This window comes from Vigna angularis, chromosome 1, assembly GCF_016808095.1.
Source record: "Vigna angularis cultivar LongXiaoDou No.4 chromosome 1, ASM1680809v1, whole genome shotgun sequence".
NCBI classification, from domain to species: Eukaryota; Viridiplantae; Streptophyta; class Magnoliopsida; order Fabales; family Fabaceae; genus Vigna; species Vigna angularis.
In genome coordinates, this window is record NC_068970.1 from 15,357,086 (window position 1) to 15,372,070 (window position 14,985).

Here is a 14,985-nt window from a genome sequence, read left to right on the forward strand (position 1 = left end):
TCTCCTATTTTTGTTCTAATATTATTATTTTTATCATTGTGATTACTTGAAAATTACATGTTCATAAATATTATTTGTCAATCTCATATCAAGTCGAGTTTAAATAGATTGAAGATTAAGTCGAATTAAGTCAAATCAAAAGTTAATTTAAGTAGATTTGAGTCAAAGATTATATCGAGTTAATTCATGCTGAATTAATCCATGCTAAAAGAACACCTAAGACAACCAAAACTAAAAAGTCAAGACAAGTGGATTCAAATCATAAGTTGTGCTAACTCGACTCATACCAAAGGTCGCGTTTACTCGATCTTGACCAAATGTCATGTTGAGTTGGCCCAACCAAAAGTTATGTTGCATTGATCTCAATAAAAGGTTGCGTTGAAGGTCATGTTGTATCAACCCCCAGCCAAAGGTCATGTTGCGTTGACCCCGATTGAAGATCAAACTAGATTGAAGATTGATCCAAGTCGAGTCGAAGCAGTGTTGGTCCCGAACAAAAGTCATGAAGAGTCAATCTAGATCAGAGATCAAATTGAGTCAACCCTTATAGAAAATCAAGTCAAGTCGAATCAAGTGAACAAAATTTAAGTTGACATAGGTCAACCTAAGTCCAAGTTTAGCAACGTTAACTTGATATGCATGTTTAATAAAATTAATAGTTAAGTATGTTAAGATGGTTTTAATTTTGTTTACAAGTATATTTAATCCAATTTAAATAGAATTGAAAAACAAAATACAAATTTGGTTGGTATAATTATTAATGATATATATATATATATATATATATATATATATATATATATATATATATATATATATTAGATTTAGACTGAAGTTTGAAAAATCCAATCCACGTTCATCTTAGCTTTAAGAAACCCAATCCATATCTATCCATAATTTTGAAAGTTTGTCTCGATTATAAGAAGGGAGGGTCAATACAGTGAGTTGGATTCATAGAGTCGGTCATACCAGATTGCAGTATTCTCAGTCTACTTCCATCAGTTGGTGTCAAAGCCAGAAGCTAAGAAAAGGTGTTGAAGAACCTAAGCTGGGAAGCACGCATGGTCTGCAATGTTGTCCTGCATAATCATAATTTTCTTTTTGGCATCTCTACAATATTACCTTGGAGTCTATCGAAAATGAGTTGGTGTAGGAATGAAGAGATTTCGAGATGTGTTTGCAGGACAGTTACCAAAACTGATCAAATTATAAATGTAGGAGACTTAATAAAAAGTTGGCCAAGTGCTGTCTTGGCAAGACCAGAAATAAAAAGTATACTGATAAAATCCTACGCTTAAAGACGATTACAAAATGGGAGAAGCAATGAGAGAAGCGTGGGCACTAATCTTTTACCACTTTTTTTCTCATAATAATATATCTTTTCTTTATTGAGAAAAAAATTACATATATATTTAATATGGTAATAGTGCCAAACTGCCAATATTGATATTTAATTGTTTTAAAATTAAAAAAATTTACAATTTAATAATTTATTTTCTTATTTTGTGAAATTATAATTTAAATTTTGTTTCGTTAAAATTTTCATTTATACAAATTTAAATATTTTGAATTCTTTTGAATTATAATAAAGAAGAATAATTGTACATTTAATTTATATTAATATTTTAAATTAACATAAAGCCTTGCTATATTAGTTTTATTTTTCTTATAGGAAACCCACATAAATGGAACGGAGGAGTGTGGGGGCAATAACGAGTGACAAAAGAGCAACCATTGGTGAAGCAGCAAAAGAAAGATTGCCAAAAACGCAGCGTTTGAATGCGAATGGAGGAAGCCCTTGCGGAGCTGGAGCGAGTCCAAACCCAGCTCCTGCAACGCATATCCAAACTCGAGCATTCTTATCTTCCTTCATCGCTTTCTCAAAACGACACCGTTCACGACGCTGGCACCGACACCGACACCGACACCGACACCGACACCGTTGCTCGCCTCTCCTCCATTTTGCGCAGCAACGGCGTTCCCGAATTCTCCTTTAAGAGAGTCCCTTCTGATTACTACGATTGGCCTCTCGAAGCCCGTCGCGACGCCCTCTCCGCCGCCTCAATCCACCATCTCTGCAAAAGCATCGTTCTCGTTAATACGCAAGCCCCTGCTAACGTCGTCGATTGCACCAACCGCAATAATTCCAAGTATTACGTCGTAGTCGTTCAGGTTCCCACTCTCTTCCTCTCGCTACCTCCTTAACTTAGCTCTTCCACCGCTTGCTTATGGAGATCGTTTGTTTCAGTACACTGCTCGCTTCAACGCCGAAGCTGTCAAGAATTTTCTGTATTCGCTCAACAATGGAAGTATTGCGAAGAAGAAATTCAACAGTAAGAAGTTCCCTAGTGATGGACTATTCTTTAATTATTATAGCGTTGAATGAATTCCAGTTTAACATTGTGACATTGAGAATTATATTCGTTTGTGGACGAATGGTTGAGTTGCGGCTAAACTAAATATATTGGAAACATCAATGTGGAGACTCTCGTGCTTTCCATATCGAACACTATCCAATTTGGTTGGTGTATTTGCGAAGTCGACAACTTTTTGGACATCTTAGCTGTTGTAGTTGACAATTTAATGAAGGAATTTTAAGGTAGAGTTGGTTTAAGAAGATTCCCCGCTAAATATGTGTATGATTCTTTGAAGCCAAGAAGGAGAAATGAGGAGTTGGTGGTAAATGGGATAGACAAGTACTTGTTTTGCAACAGTTTATAGTGTAGATTTTTCTACTTACTAAAAGTTTAAAATAATTCAGAATTGATGACAGCGACCAAAGCTGAGTATAGTTTTAAAATGATAAATGTAATTGAAGGTAGTGATTCCGAATTGGTTGGATTTTTGCAGAAACGAAATTTGAAGTATTCTCTTAAGGTGTTGGACGGTCTGAATGAGTTGTTGGGTAGGACTGTGTTGAAGCAATTCTTAGATTTGTGAGATAGGTTGTTGGCGTAATTAGAACACTGCTAAGGTTAAAATTCCTGTCTTTGGATGAGAATATTTGATTGGCTTTAACTTAGTTGTATGTGGGTTTGATCTTATTCAAATTTTGAGCATGGACTTTACATACAGGTGGTAAGATCCTAAAGGTGCTTTAATTACTCCTTATGTTTGAAGATGGTCTTCTCATTGATGAGAGGGGAATATCCACCTGCAAAGATTTTCCAACATTCAAGTGAGTAAGAAAGTTAGGATCTATTATATGAGAGTAATCATCAAGTATCAAGTGTGAAGTGAGTATCCTTTGACGGAGTATCCGATACTCTTATATTTATAAGATCAATATACACTGTGGGTCTATGTCTCTATTAGAATAATACTTATATGGGAGAATAATAACAATCTAATAAATAATAACAGGCCCAAATAGGTGTAGGTTTGGGCTACTTCATAATGAATCTCTAAATGACCTTATTAGGCCGTGCACTTAATATGCCTTTTAGGCCGGGTAGGAACAGTGTCTTTGTTGGTGCACGAGAGCTGTCAAGTTCAGTGCATGAAAAGTTTTAATTTTGGGACCATCAGGCAATTGTAAATGCTCCCTGGCAAGAGATGAAGTAAATATTCACAAGGATTGAAATAGTCTTTAATGTACTACATCATCTCAATTTTCTACATTGAACTTCTACAAACTGCAGTAGATGAGATTGCATTGAAGCTGGGCCAGAAACATTTGACCATTTAATGGTTGTTACATTGAAATTCTAACTACTAGATATAAGAAGGAAAGTTTTAAGACGAAGTGAAAGGCAATTCACACTTATTGATAACCATCACTTCCTAGAATCACTTTCCTGAAATATATTTTCTCCACTTGAAAATCTCTTTTATTTATAATCTGTGTTCATGTGGTAATGCTGTCTCCCGTGGTTAATCTTTTCTTTTCTATCTCTTTCATTAAATATTCATGGAAAATTTTCTTATTCTTTATTTTCCAATCATTTTTAAGCGTTTGGTAATGATATCTATAACTTGCTATTGCTTGGTTGGAAATAGTTGTTGCTAATTTGTTATTAATTATGCAGTGAGGCTAGCTCCTGAGGAGACATCAATGGAATTAACTGGATATGGGCACAATGCAGTGACTTGTATTGGCATGAAAACAGACATTCCGGTAAGACTGGACATGTGGAGTAGTATAGGATCCTTGTGATATATAGGCACTGAAATATTTCATCATGATAATAAACCCAAAATAAGTGCTTATTCACACTGTTAAGAGTAGTATGCAACATCTTTTTGTCATGCATATCAGCACATGAATTGATGAATACAGACAATGATCAGTTGGTAAAATAGCATAAAATTTGAAATGGATTTTTTTTTGGTTTGCTCTTTTGTGATTCATGATCTCCTCATAGTCATGGTATTGATTATTGCATGCTCCGTTGACATAAATTTTTCCTGATATGTGATTGGCATATTCGGCCAATGTCTTGGACTAGGACATAAACGTGCTTTTAGGTTGTCGACCAACAGTGAGCAGCTTCTTTTGCTTTACCCTAGCATATTGGTAGAGGGTCCATCTTTTTCAAGCAGTTTCACTGTTTTGTAACTCTAAATATTTCTCTCTGTGTGTGCCACTGTATCTGAAAACAAAGTCCACAGTGACAGGAGAAAGTATGTAATTTTTAGGATGTGGTTAATAGTTGACCCTCAGTATTGATTGTCTATAACCCTTAACACAACTTTATGGTTTCCACGTCAATAGAGCAGTCTCCAAGAACAAATCACAAATGCACTAATTTATGTAGCTCTACTTATCTTGCCATAGTGCCAACTGTTGGGGGAAGGTTGTTCTTCACATTATCTCAAGTGTTCATTTCTAAATTATGGCTAGGGTTTTGTATGTCCAAGTCAGACTTTTATTATCACCTACCCTAAAATTCCTTTCGCAAGTTTAAACTATAATTTCAATCCATTTCAAGTGCGTGCTGTATGGATTTTTTGTTGCATTGGTACTAGAATTCCATATTGGTACTTCAAACAGCAGAAACTGGCAAAACACCCCAACTGTTGTGATTCTATCCAATGTGTCCTTATGTGATGTTATAGTGTAATTTGGTCCCTTACACCTTAGATATCCCATTTGAACACAAGGCATAAATTATGTCCGATAGATACCCAAGAAACAAGGAAGTGGATACGCAGTGTGATGGTAGGAAGATGGAAATATCAGTTCTGTAGGTGATTATAAAAGCGAAATGGAAATTCAGAAGAAAAAAAATTGATAACCTAGGCATTTCCCATATCTCTCCCACTCACAAATTCTAACTGAATTCCCTTCCGCGTATTTCCCTTTGAGAGGCATAATTTCTCCTATGCCTACGAAAAATGTTTAAGTTGACTTAGCATAACAAATAAGATCAATATTTCATATTGATTCTTCTATGCACGGTTATATATTTTTGCAGTCTTGATCAAGAGGTTCAAAGACATCATCACCATTACATGGGAGGGGCCAATCTCATTTAGATTAAATCACGCATATCGACATAGTAGTCTATATTTATTGTCTCAATTGACAATTGTACGTGACTTAAGGGATTTAAAATAATGTTATGATTTTATCCAATAGTCATACAGTTGATATCGTCATTGAAATTGATATTCTATAGACCTTACTACGTTCATACACTTGATATGCGTCATACTCTAGTAAACAACATTGATATAAAATAAACTAGTATGGTCAACACAAACTTGGCCTCAGGGAATATACATGAACATTTAACCAGATTGGAATTAAGAGAACTGAACTTTTTGTCCTTGAGTATAAGTACTGAGGCATACCTTGTCCACTAATTAATTAAAGCATTTCTTCCGTTACAATATATTCAAAATATTATTTCTTTCTCTTTTACTGTATAGTGGCATGATGGCTTGTGTATTGATGCATTCAACTTGTTCCTTGGTTGATTAGATATTTTGGGTTATTTCAGGTGATTTTGGATGAGGCAATTGTAAAGCTAACTCCAGATTTCTTTTGGTTGGGTGGTGGTGAGGTTGATCTGAAGCTAGGGATCCGAACATCTCAATTGATCAAATTTATCAACCCCTTCATTGTCAACTGTAGCAGTAATTGATTTTGTCGAGGAGACTGTGGTCACGATAATTTAGTTTACTGGGAGAATGTGGTCACCATTTTCAGCCTTCCATTTTTGGTTTGAATATTATTTGAAATATTGCCCCGTCAGGACTATATTGATTCTTTTATAGCTAAGTTTTGTGGTTTAGTTAAAACATTAGATATTTGAATGCAAACAACGTCATGGGTTCATGTTTTATGTTTGTTGAAAGTCAGCAATATAATCAAAGAGGAACGATAAGTTTGGCTTTACGATTATGATCGGATAATTTCATATCACGATAGTGACGGTACAGGCCACATTGATGAATGTCCAAACGAATTTTTTTCGAGTGTAACAATTGGAGAGGAGATGGTGACCCTGAAGTTTTAGATTGCAGTAGGAGTGAAAGGATAAACGATTGGAAATTCAAGTATAAGTCTAAGTCTAACACTAAATAGAAATAAAAAAGAATAGAGCATTATGTAAAGGTGAAATACCATTGATCTTGTCATAAGATTTTGGGTAGAAAATGATCTTTAATTCTTTGTATGGTTGGATTTATATCTTATTAGTGTTTTTATCTCTTCTCAATAGATCAATTATAAACATCAATCTACCTACTAAACAAGCATTAGAACTAAATTAAAGTTTATGCATAACTAAAAATTATTATAAATTAATTTAACTTAAAAATTATTTTATTTTGTATTTTCTTCTCTTCTTCCACTCAGCCTTCGTATTTTCATATACTATGCATAATCCATTATATGTGCTTGAAGCTACGGTTTATCCTGCTCAAAGTTGAAGTAAACTTTAAGTTGCTAACATTAAATGGATACAATTTAGAAAAGTAAGACGGAATAAAGAACAAATAAAATTTTAAGAGTGAGATGTTAAATTAGAGTGATCAAACATATGCCTCTTTTTAAAAAAAAGTTTTGGTGCATAAAAATAATTCCTTGAGAATATTTTATTAAAATGAATTTAAATTCTATTACAGGACAAATGTAGAATAATTGTTCAGTTGCGAATAAGATTATAATTAACCAAGAAAAATAAAAAAGAACAGCACACAGTTTTTGGTTAATGATTTATTGATTTGAGTCTTCGAAAAGTTAATACTCCCACGTTGTTGAAGAGTGATTACAACCACCTTCTGGTGTACAAAAGGTTGGAGGACTAACACCCTTCCCTCACGGAGAGTGTCTTCCTCGTTTACCTTGATTAAGATCATATCCTTCTTAACATCAAATTTGTCTCATATCTCTCCTCATCTTCGATAATCTCATATCACCTTGGGGACCAAAGCGGATACATCGTATCCTTATTACGAGAATGCAATGAATAGGGATTGTTTTGTGAATTAGGTAAAAAGATAAAAAATAATAAGACCTATTGATTTTTTTTCACCAATTTCAACTAATATAAAGTGAGGTTCATTGTTTAAGTTCATCGCTCGTACACGTAAACAATATCCACCACTAAACCAAAAGTAACTTTCGGTGGCAATTATTGTGGCTTTTAAAATAATTATTGCTAAAACATTTACCTACCGTTAAATCAAGAGCGTCTGGTTTATTCAAGATCCTCCTCCTGTGGATATATTGGGGCTTCTATGCGAGTGCTACGTTTCTTGGTCAGTGGTAGCTTGTTTCAGTCTTTTTCTTTGGATATACCAAAGGCACATGATTACTCGAGTTACAACCATCTTTTCCCAGAGAAAGAAGAACTGGATTCAAGTTCAGCATCATTGTGATCTGGTTGTGAATAGACCTAAAAATCAGTTGCCTTCACGACGAAAAATGTGACAGGTCTCCAAATGAGATTCCAGATTTCTTAAAAACTCCAGTTCCCTACCTCAAGCCCTTTCCAATTTCCTTGGTTCACCTAAAATATAAATTCCAGTCTACTATAAAATTGAGACAAACTCTGCCAAATAATGATTGCTGACTCAACAATGCGATCCTCTTCCAAATAAAAGTTTAGAAAATTCATGCAAAGAAAATTCTATTTATACATAAACTAAGTTTAACTCTAAAAATTTATTTTATTTTTTTCTCTCCTATAAATCTGTACAAAAGATTTCGTTCAAATGAGTCTTATCTCTACATTCCCTGATCGAAACACTAAACTACTAGAAACTAACAATTCAGAATTAACACAAACATCCCACATAAGCAAAATGAACAACCGAGAAAAGAGTTGCAATAATGAAAGGGAGGAAACCTTTTTAACATTAACAGGTTCTTCTTAGAATTTATATACAGCTGTACATAGTATTGAGAGCAATGTCGTTTGATATCGAGTACCGATACAAATTTATGAGAATGGTCAATGACGAAGCAATCATTATCAGATTATTATAGTGCCAATCTTTAAAATGCTAGTGGGAAGTCAGATCCCCGAAGGTGTTCTCCCCACTGTAAGTAACATAAAGAAAACCATCCTCTTCCTTCTTCTCCTCATATATAGCAGACATAATTGCTCCTGAAAAAATTGATAAACACAGAAAAGTTATAGGCTACTGCTACCACCCTCTATTAGAAGGCTAATGAATCATATTGCAAAATTAAAAAATAAAACAAAAATTGGAGCATATCATTTTACCTGTAGGTGGAAGCACGTTGTCCACAAAGATAAATATTGCCTTTTCTGCACTTAATTTAATCCTTTTGCGGATAACATAGACAAATTGTCCAACTGTCAGATCAGCGGGGACAAGGTACCTACAATTAATTAATTCATTTCAAAAATTAAAAACATCGGACATACGACAGCTGCTCCAGTTATATACCTCTGCAAATTTCAGTATCAACTGGAAAGCATTTGACAAAAGAAATATTACAACAAATGATATCTAGACCCCTCTATCACTTTGTTATCATCAGGAAGGAGATACAAAACCCAACAATTTGTTAAAAACACTCAAACAGCATCAAATTCTTCTAAAAATAGATAACCAATTCTAATTCTGTTTATCCGATTCATAATTCAGGTATTATCACAAAATAAGAAATGCATATACAATAGAAGCAACTATGGCTTTAGCTACTTAAATTATGATGATCTGAGTTACCAATATTAACATATTTCTCAACTGTGGAACCAAAGTCACTACAATGTTTAAATTAATTTAGCACGTCAATAAGTACTTACACAGAAGTAAATCTGATCGATTTATCTATTCATCATAAGTACTTAGCAGGTAAAATTTCATATTAAATTTTAGAAAATTTAAACAAAAACAGGAGTATGATCAATTACTTAATTATCTTTTCTTTGATATTTATGTTAAATGATAATTTTAAAGGGTAAAAGTTCTAATTTTGTGCGGTAATTTTTGAGGATTTATTTTACTACACAATCCAATGTGGAATTTTTGAAGAGTTCATCAACTAGAACATATTTATTGGAGTGAGTAAGCTTCTAAACCTACAAACTTTACCTGTAATGGATGCAGTCGTGTAAAAAAAAATAGAAAATTTTATGAAGTTCCATTTATCTTTTTTGTAGTAGGAAAAGAACCATGATTTCTCACATTCCACTTTCCCTAATGATCTATTCTTTCAAAATATACGTGTCATGTTGATTATGATCTAATTTAAATATAATACCAAAGTTTGCTACATCATTTTCTTTTCCTTTATAAGATAGAACATGAGTAGGTGTTTCCAGATTATATTAAAGGTATGGACAAAATCTTACTTCTTCTTGTCAATACTTGGAATATCACTTCTTTCTGCCTTCTCCACAATCACCTTCAGACACATCAAGGGACAATTTAGTACCATAATTAGAGATATATCACAGATGCATATATTCAAGAATCACACATACAGCAGGCAGCAAGTAGAGGGACAAGTGAACATGAATTTCCCTGCATTGACAGATATAATGAAGAATAACTAGTTCAAAGCAGCAGATAAAATAGCTTGAGGGCATATGATACTCCATACGTGCATAACTGTTGTAAATAACCTTTGGAGGTCACATATGGAGTTTCGTAAGTAAAATTATTTGAATTCATTCTATAATTCAGTGGACTCTGTAATCAGTTATTTAATCTCCAATAAAGGATTTCAGTATAGAGATAATAGAAATTTAGTAAAGAAATGCAACACAAGATAATTTAGCATGCAAGATATTTCCAAAATGTTCTAAAAACCAAACTAGATCAGACAGTCTGGAAGAAATGGTGAAATATTGAACCTATCATGTCTCTTGTCTGAAAACTATCCAATTCAATCACAAATTAACAGACTAAACCGATCAAACCATGACTTTGGGATCTCTACTTGTTTTTCACGACATTTTTAGTCTTCCAAACAGTATATCACCACGATAATGAACAACTGCACAACACTGAATCCAATATCAAATCTGCAATTAACTAATTATGCAACACAGCAGCGTGCATTTATTTCTATTAACATGGAAAGTTGCAAAACTATGACATGAAAGTGCTACTCAGTTATCTACGCTGCCAAATTATGACATAAAAGACGCAACAGATAAAAGAGAAAGTTCAAACATCAGAAAACATTTATAGCGTTGAAAAATAGTAAAATATAAACATTGATCCTGAAAGACGAAAGTTAAAACGGATAAAGGAACGATGCTTCTTGTGCCACAGATATATGATTCACATAGACAGCATCAGTAACAGATAGTTGCAGAGGAAAATCGGAACTAGTTCTCACAGGGATACGGTCTGGGTATTTCTCCCTGATTCTAGCAGCCTCAGCTCTCCTCTTCTCTACAAACAAAATGAATCATTCATTTTTATATTATTCAGCTTTCCACACACCTATAATTCACCAACAAATAACAATAAAAATAAAAAAAACATCATATACCAAGATCGTGCTCTTGCTTGAAGTAGCTCTTTGACGCCATTCTTCCTGGAATTACCAACAAATGGAAAGTTAATAAAAAATAAGATGGTACACCGTCCATTCTTCAGATAAAGGATAAATAATTCGATAATCGCTCAAAATAAATAAATTAAAAAACAGAGTTTATAATTGAATAAATAATAAAGGGGTATGGTTTAGAGATAAGAAATAATAACAAACAGCAATAATCACAAAAACCAAGATGAAGATTGAGAATGGACCTATACCTAAAGTTCTTATTTAACAAAAAGTGTATGCAAGGAACAATAATCTTCACCATATGATGTGAAATTAAAAATAGCCCTAACTTTCAGATAACTATTTTTATGGAATTTCCGATCATCAACTCTTACTTGAATTTAGGAAAAGAGAAAAACCTCAGATTGCAGAAATCTTTCCTTAAAAAAGCAGGGAAAGAGATACAAAGCGGTTCTGATAATTTACTTTTATCAGCGAAGAAATTTCTTGACCGATTAAATTTTTTTTGGAAGCTCAACCTCAAGGCTTACGAATTGGATTGTATATGATTGAGAAAACTAAACCTCGTTAAGACGATCCAAAATTAGAAGAAAATCAACGCTGCGGTTTCTTGCTAACAACTCCAATAAGGCTGTGTTTGCTTCAACAAACTAAATATATCGCTTCTTCTTTCCTTTCTTTGGTTCTCTTTCTCAACTATTCCTATCGTCATCTTATTTTTTATATACTTATATACCAAATAATATAGTAATTTTATATTCACATAATCTCATATTTTTTCCCTTCCGGTCTTAACTAAAACTCTTCTCGTGAAGAATAAATAAAAAATATATTACCAGAACATGTTAATATTATATTATTTAATGTTTTTCTTTATCATAATCTCATTTAACTTTAAAGATGTTTACACTATTAACTAAATGGATATTTTATTAAATATATTTTCTAATAAGTGTAGTGAATTCTAGAAAGCAAAGTAGTTATCAAATGTTATCGATTCTAAGGTAAATTGAAGATATACTAAAATGTAGGGGTGAACAAATAGAACTGAACTGTATATACTATTAAAATTTATATTGAACTAAAAACTAATTTGTCTAAACTGAACTGTTTTTTGTTTTATCAAACCGGCCTGAAGTGAATTATACTAAATTGTACTAAACTACAACTGAACTGAACTACTACATATACTAATTTTAAACTGAATTATACTATTTTTAAACTGAATTATACTAGTTTTTAAACTGAATAATATAACCATACATGTTCTTTTTAATTGAAATTTATTTTAATATTTATTTTACAAATTAACTTTTTAATTATTTGATATTATTATTTTCTATTTTATTTATATTTCTTTTATTATTATATAAGTATAGAAATTATTTTATTTTTTATTTATATTTATTTTGTCATGAATATTATTTTACTTTTATATTTATTTTTTTAATTTTTTATTTATATTTTTTTAGTTTTATGTGTGTATAATATTTTATCTTTTTATCTACTTATTTTATTTTAAAAATTTTTTATTTATATTTATTTTGTTGCCTCATAAAATTGTTTTATTAATCAATTATTTATTATTTATATTTTATTATGTAAAAATTAAACTAATATTTATTAATTATTATAATATAATAAAAGATGATACTAGAAAAGTTACTCTTAACAAACGTTTGTTAATTTTTTTGTCATTTGATATTTCTATAATATTAATTATTTTTGCTATATTACTATTTTTTATGATATTTTATTATATAGTCATTTAATAAATTTAACGTTAAAATATATATTTTAATTTTAGTCTGTAAAATAATATCATTTAAAAATAATAATATTGATATTTAAGTTAAAGTAAGTTAATTTTTAAAATAAATAGTTATTTTAGTGTGTGCGCTTACACACATTTTAATATCATTAAAAGTTTTTTTAACATATTTTTACATATTTAATAAAATGTTAAAGAATATAATATATTTAAAGTATTATATTTTTTATACAGTCTTTTTTTCTTTTATGATTTCTATTACTTAATCATTTAATAAAATTAAATTTAAAAAAATATATTTTACTTTTATTACTTAAAATAATATTATTTAAAAAGTAATATATGTTTATTGATAAAAAAATATAAAAATTTGTGATAAAAAATTATATTAAAAAATTTATTATTAATTTTTTATTTGAACGGTTTCTTTTATTAATATTTTATTATTAAATAACGTTTTCTTGACAAGAAGAAACAGTTGAACGGGAACGAGAGAAGAAGAAAGAGTAGATACAATTCTCAAAGTTAACTGAATTAAAACTGTTATAAGTTCAGTTTTTAAAAACTAAACCATAGTATACTGAACTTTTAGTAAAAATGAATCAGTTTTTTTAAAATATAAAATAGTACCATTAACTATAGTGCAGTTCAAATCAGTTATTTTTGCCGGTTTACTAAAATGATAACATATAAATATGTAAATCCATCACAAATTGATTTTATAAAATCAATAAAATATAAACAACACAAAAATGGAAATACATAGTTTTGAAAATTGACTCTATTCTTCTATGTTTCCCACTTTCCTTCTCTCTCTTTTTTTTTATTAATTTATCTTTTTTTTTTCCAGGATTCAAAATCCCTAATCCCATATTTGCATTTCACAATTTTCATCTTTCCCTTAGCAGTACAGCCTTGCATTAATTGTTCTTCAAAAGACTTTAATTAAACTCAGTCAACACGGGATGAAGTTTTGGTTTTTATTAAAAAATCCTTTTTCGAAGATTTTAATCCTTCATAAATGGTTTGTTTATATTTTTTTGGTAAAAGTATATCGTTGTTATGTTTTGGAGTCCTTCTAAATAGGTTTATCTTTATGTTTATCTTAATTTTTTTCCCAGAACATGTTTTTGTGTTGAGGTTTTTTTGAACTTGTGATAAGGTATATATTTGCTGAGTTTTTGACACTTCTTTGATTAATTTTAAACATTTCAATTGAGTGTTCAATAAGTTAAATTAAATTTTGGTATAAAATACATGTTTTTTTGCAATCTTTACAATTTGTTAACAAATTTTATTTATCTAAACAAAATTGAATATTGACCATTTTTCCTCTTTATCTAGATTTTATTACTTAATATGAAAATTTAACGTTTTTATATTATTGTTATAAAAGATAATTAAAGATAAAAACAATAATTTTGTTCGAGTTTAAAAAAATACACACAAGAATAATATGACACTTTTAATCTTAAATGAAAACAAAGATCAATTTTGTGAATATGGTCATGGGTTTTGTCCAACAAGAATGGAAACTAGTGATCATTCTTATGAAAAGAATCTTGATGTAAGACATTTTTTTTTATTTTTGAATTTTGAAAATAGTTTTGAATTTTGAATATTCTGAATTGAACCATTTTAAAAGAGATGATTTCTATTAAGAGGAGAAAAAGGCAAGGAAAATATATGGATATATATTAGCATTACCAATAATTATTGCAATCAATTTTCATCGAGTTATAACTTTACAATGATCTTTATTTAGTATTCTCAACCTTATTTTAAAAAAAAACATTTAATACACATATCATTGCTATTTAGGTCCATATCCAACATAAAGAGTTTTTAGCACACGACTCTTGTAACGCGTTGTCATTCCTTCATGCAATTGTACACATCTATTTCCTTAAATTCTTCAATTTTCTCTTCGAAACAAAACTCATCCATCGAGTTAACCCATCTAACACATAACGCATTTAAGACACTCCTACCGATCTTCACATTGTCATGCAACTCTAAAAATCAATCAAATGGTGTCTTTTGAATAAAGTTCCTCTGCTCCGGAGTCAATCCTTGATTTAAAGCACCAACTAACTTGGTTTTGAAAGAATGTCGCACACACAACTGCATAAAAAATAAACCTATCACGTTATAACAATGCAAAAATAAAATAATGAAAGGAAACAAGAAAAGGGGAAAAGGGAAATGAAAAACACGAAAGGGTATTAGAAAGTGGGCTTAAAGCCTAACTCAACCCCACAAAACC

The 14,985-nt window shown here is 30.9% G+C and overlaps 2 protein-coding genes across 5 annotated transcripts; one reads left to right on the top strand and one right to left on the bottom strand.

Annotated features, from left to right (window-relative positions):
- Positions 1 to 1,673: 1,673 nt before the first annotated feature.
- On the top strand, positions 1,674 to 6,343 carry LOC108338253 (uncharacterized). Its single transcript, XM_017575066.2, has 4 exons — positions 1,674 to 2,172; positions 2,249 to 2,333; positions 4,029 to 4,117; positions 5,946 to 6,343. The coding sequence occupies exons 1-4, from the start codon at positions 1,780 to 1,782 to the stop codon at positions 6,087 to 6,089; spliced, it is 711 nt and encodes a 236-aa protein (XP_017430555.1). The 5' UTR covers positions 1,674 to 1,779; the 3' UTR covers positions 6,090 to 6,343.
- A 1,935-nt stretch (positions 6,344 to 8,278) lies between these two features.
- On the bottom strand, positions 8,279 to 11,664 carry LOC108329313 (autophagy-related protein 8f). Of its 4 annotated transcripts, none has more exons than XM_017563871.2 (6): positions 11,512 to 11,664; positions 10,931 to 10,975; positions 10,775 to 10,830; positions 9,780 to 9,832; positions 8,682 to 8,800; positions 8,279 to 8,561 (listed from the first exon to the last, which is right to left on the bottom strand). In XM_017563871.2, the coding sequence occupies exons 2-6, from the start codon at positions 10,968 to 10,970 to the stop codon at positions 8,458 to 8,460; spliced, it is 372 nt and encodes a 123-aa protein (XP_017419360.1). In that variant the 5' UTR covers positions 10,971 to 10,975; positions 11,512 to 11,664; the 3' UTR covers positions 8,279 to 8,457. The 4 variants fall into 4 exon arrangements, with proteins under 4 accessions (XP_017419360.1, XP_017421402.1, XP_017420121.1 ...); XM_017565913.2 differs by having other exon boundaries at positions 11,414 to 11,653; XM_017564632.2 differs by having other exon boundaries at positions 11,347 to 11,653.
- Between the last annotated feature and the right edge of the window lie 3,321 nt (positions 11,665 to 14,985).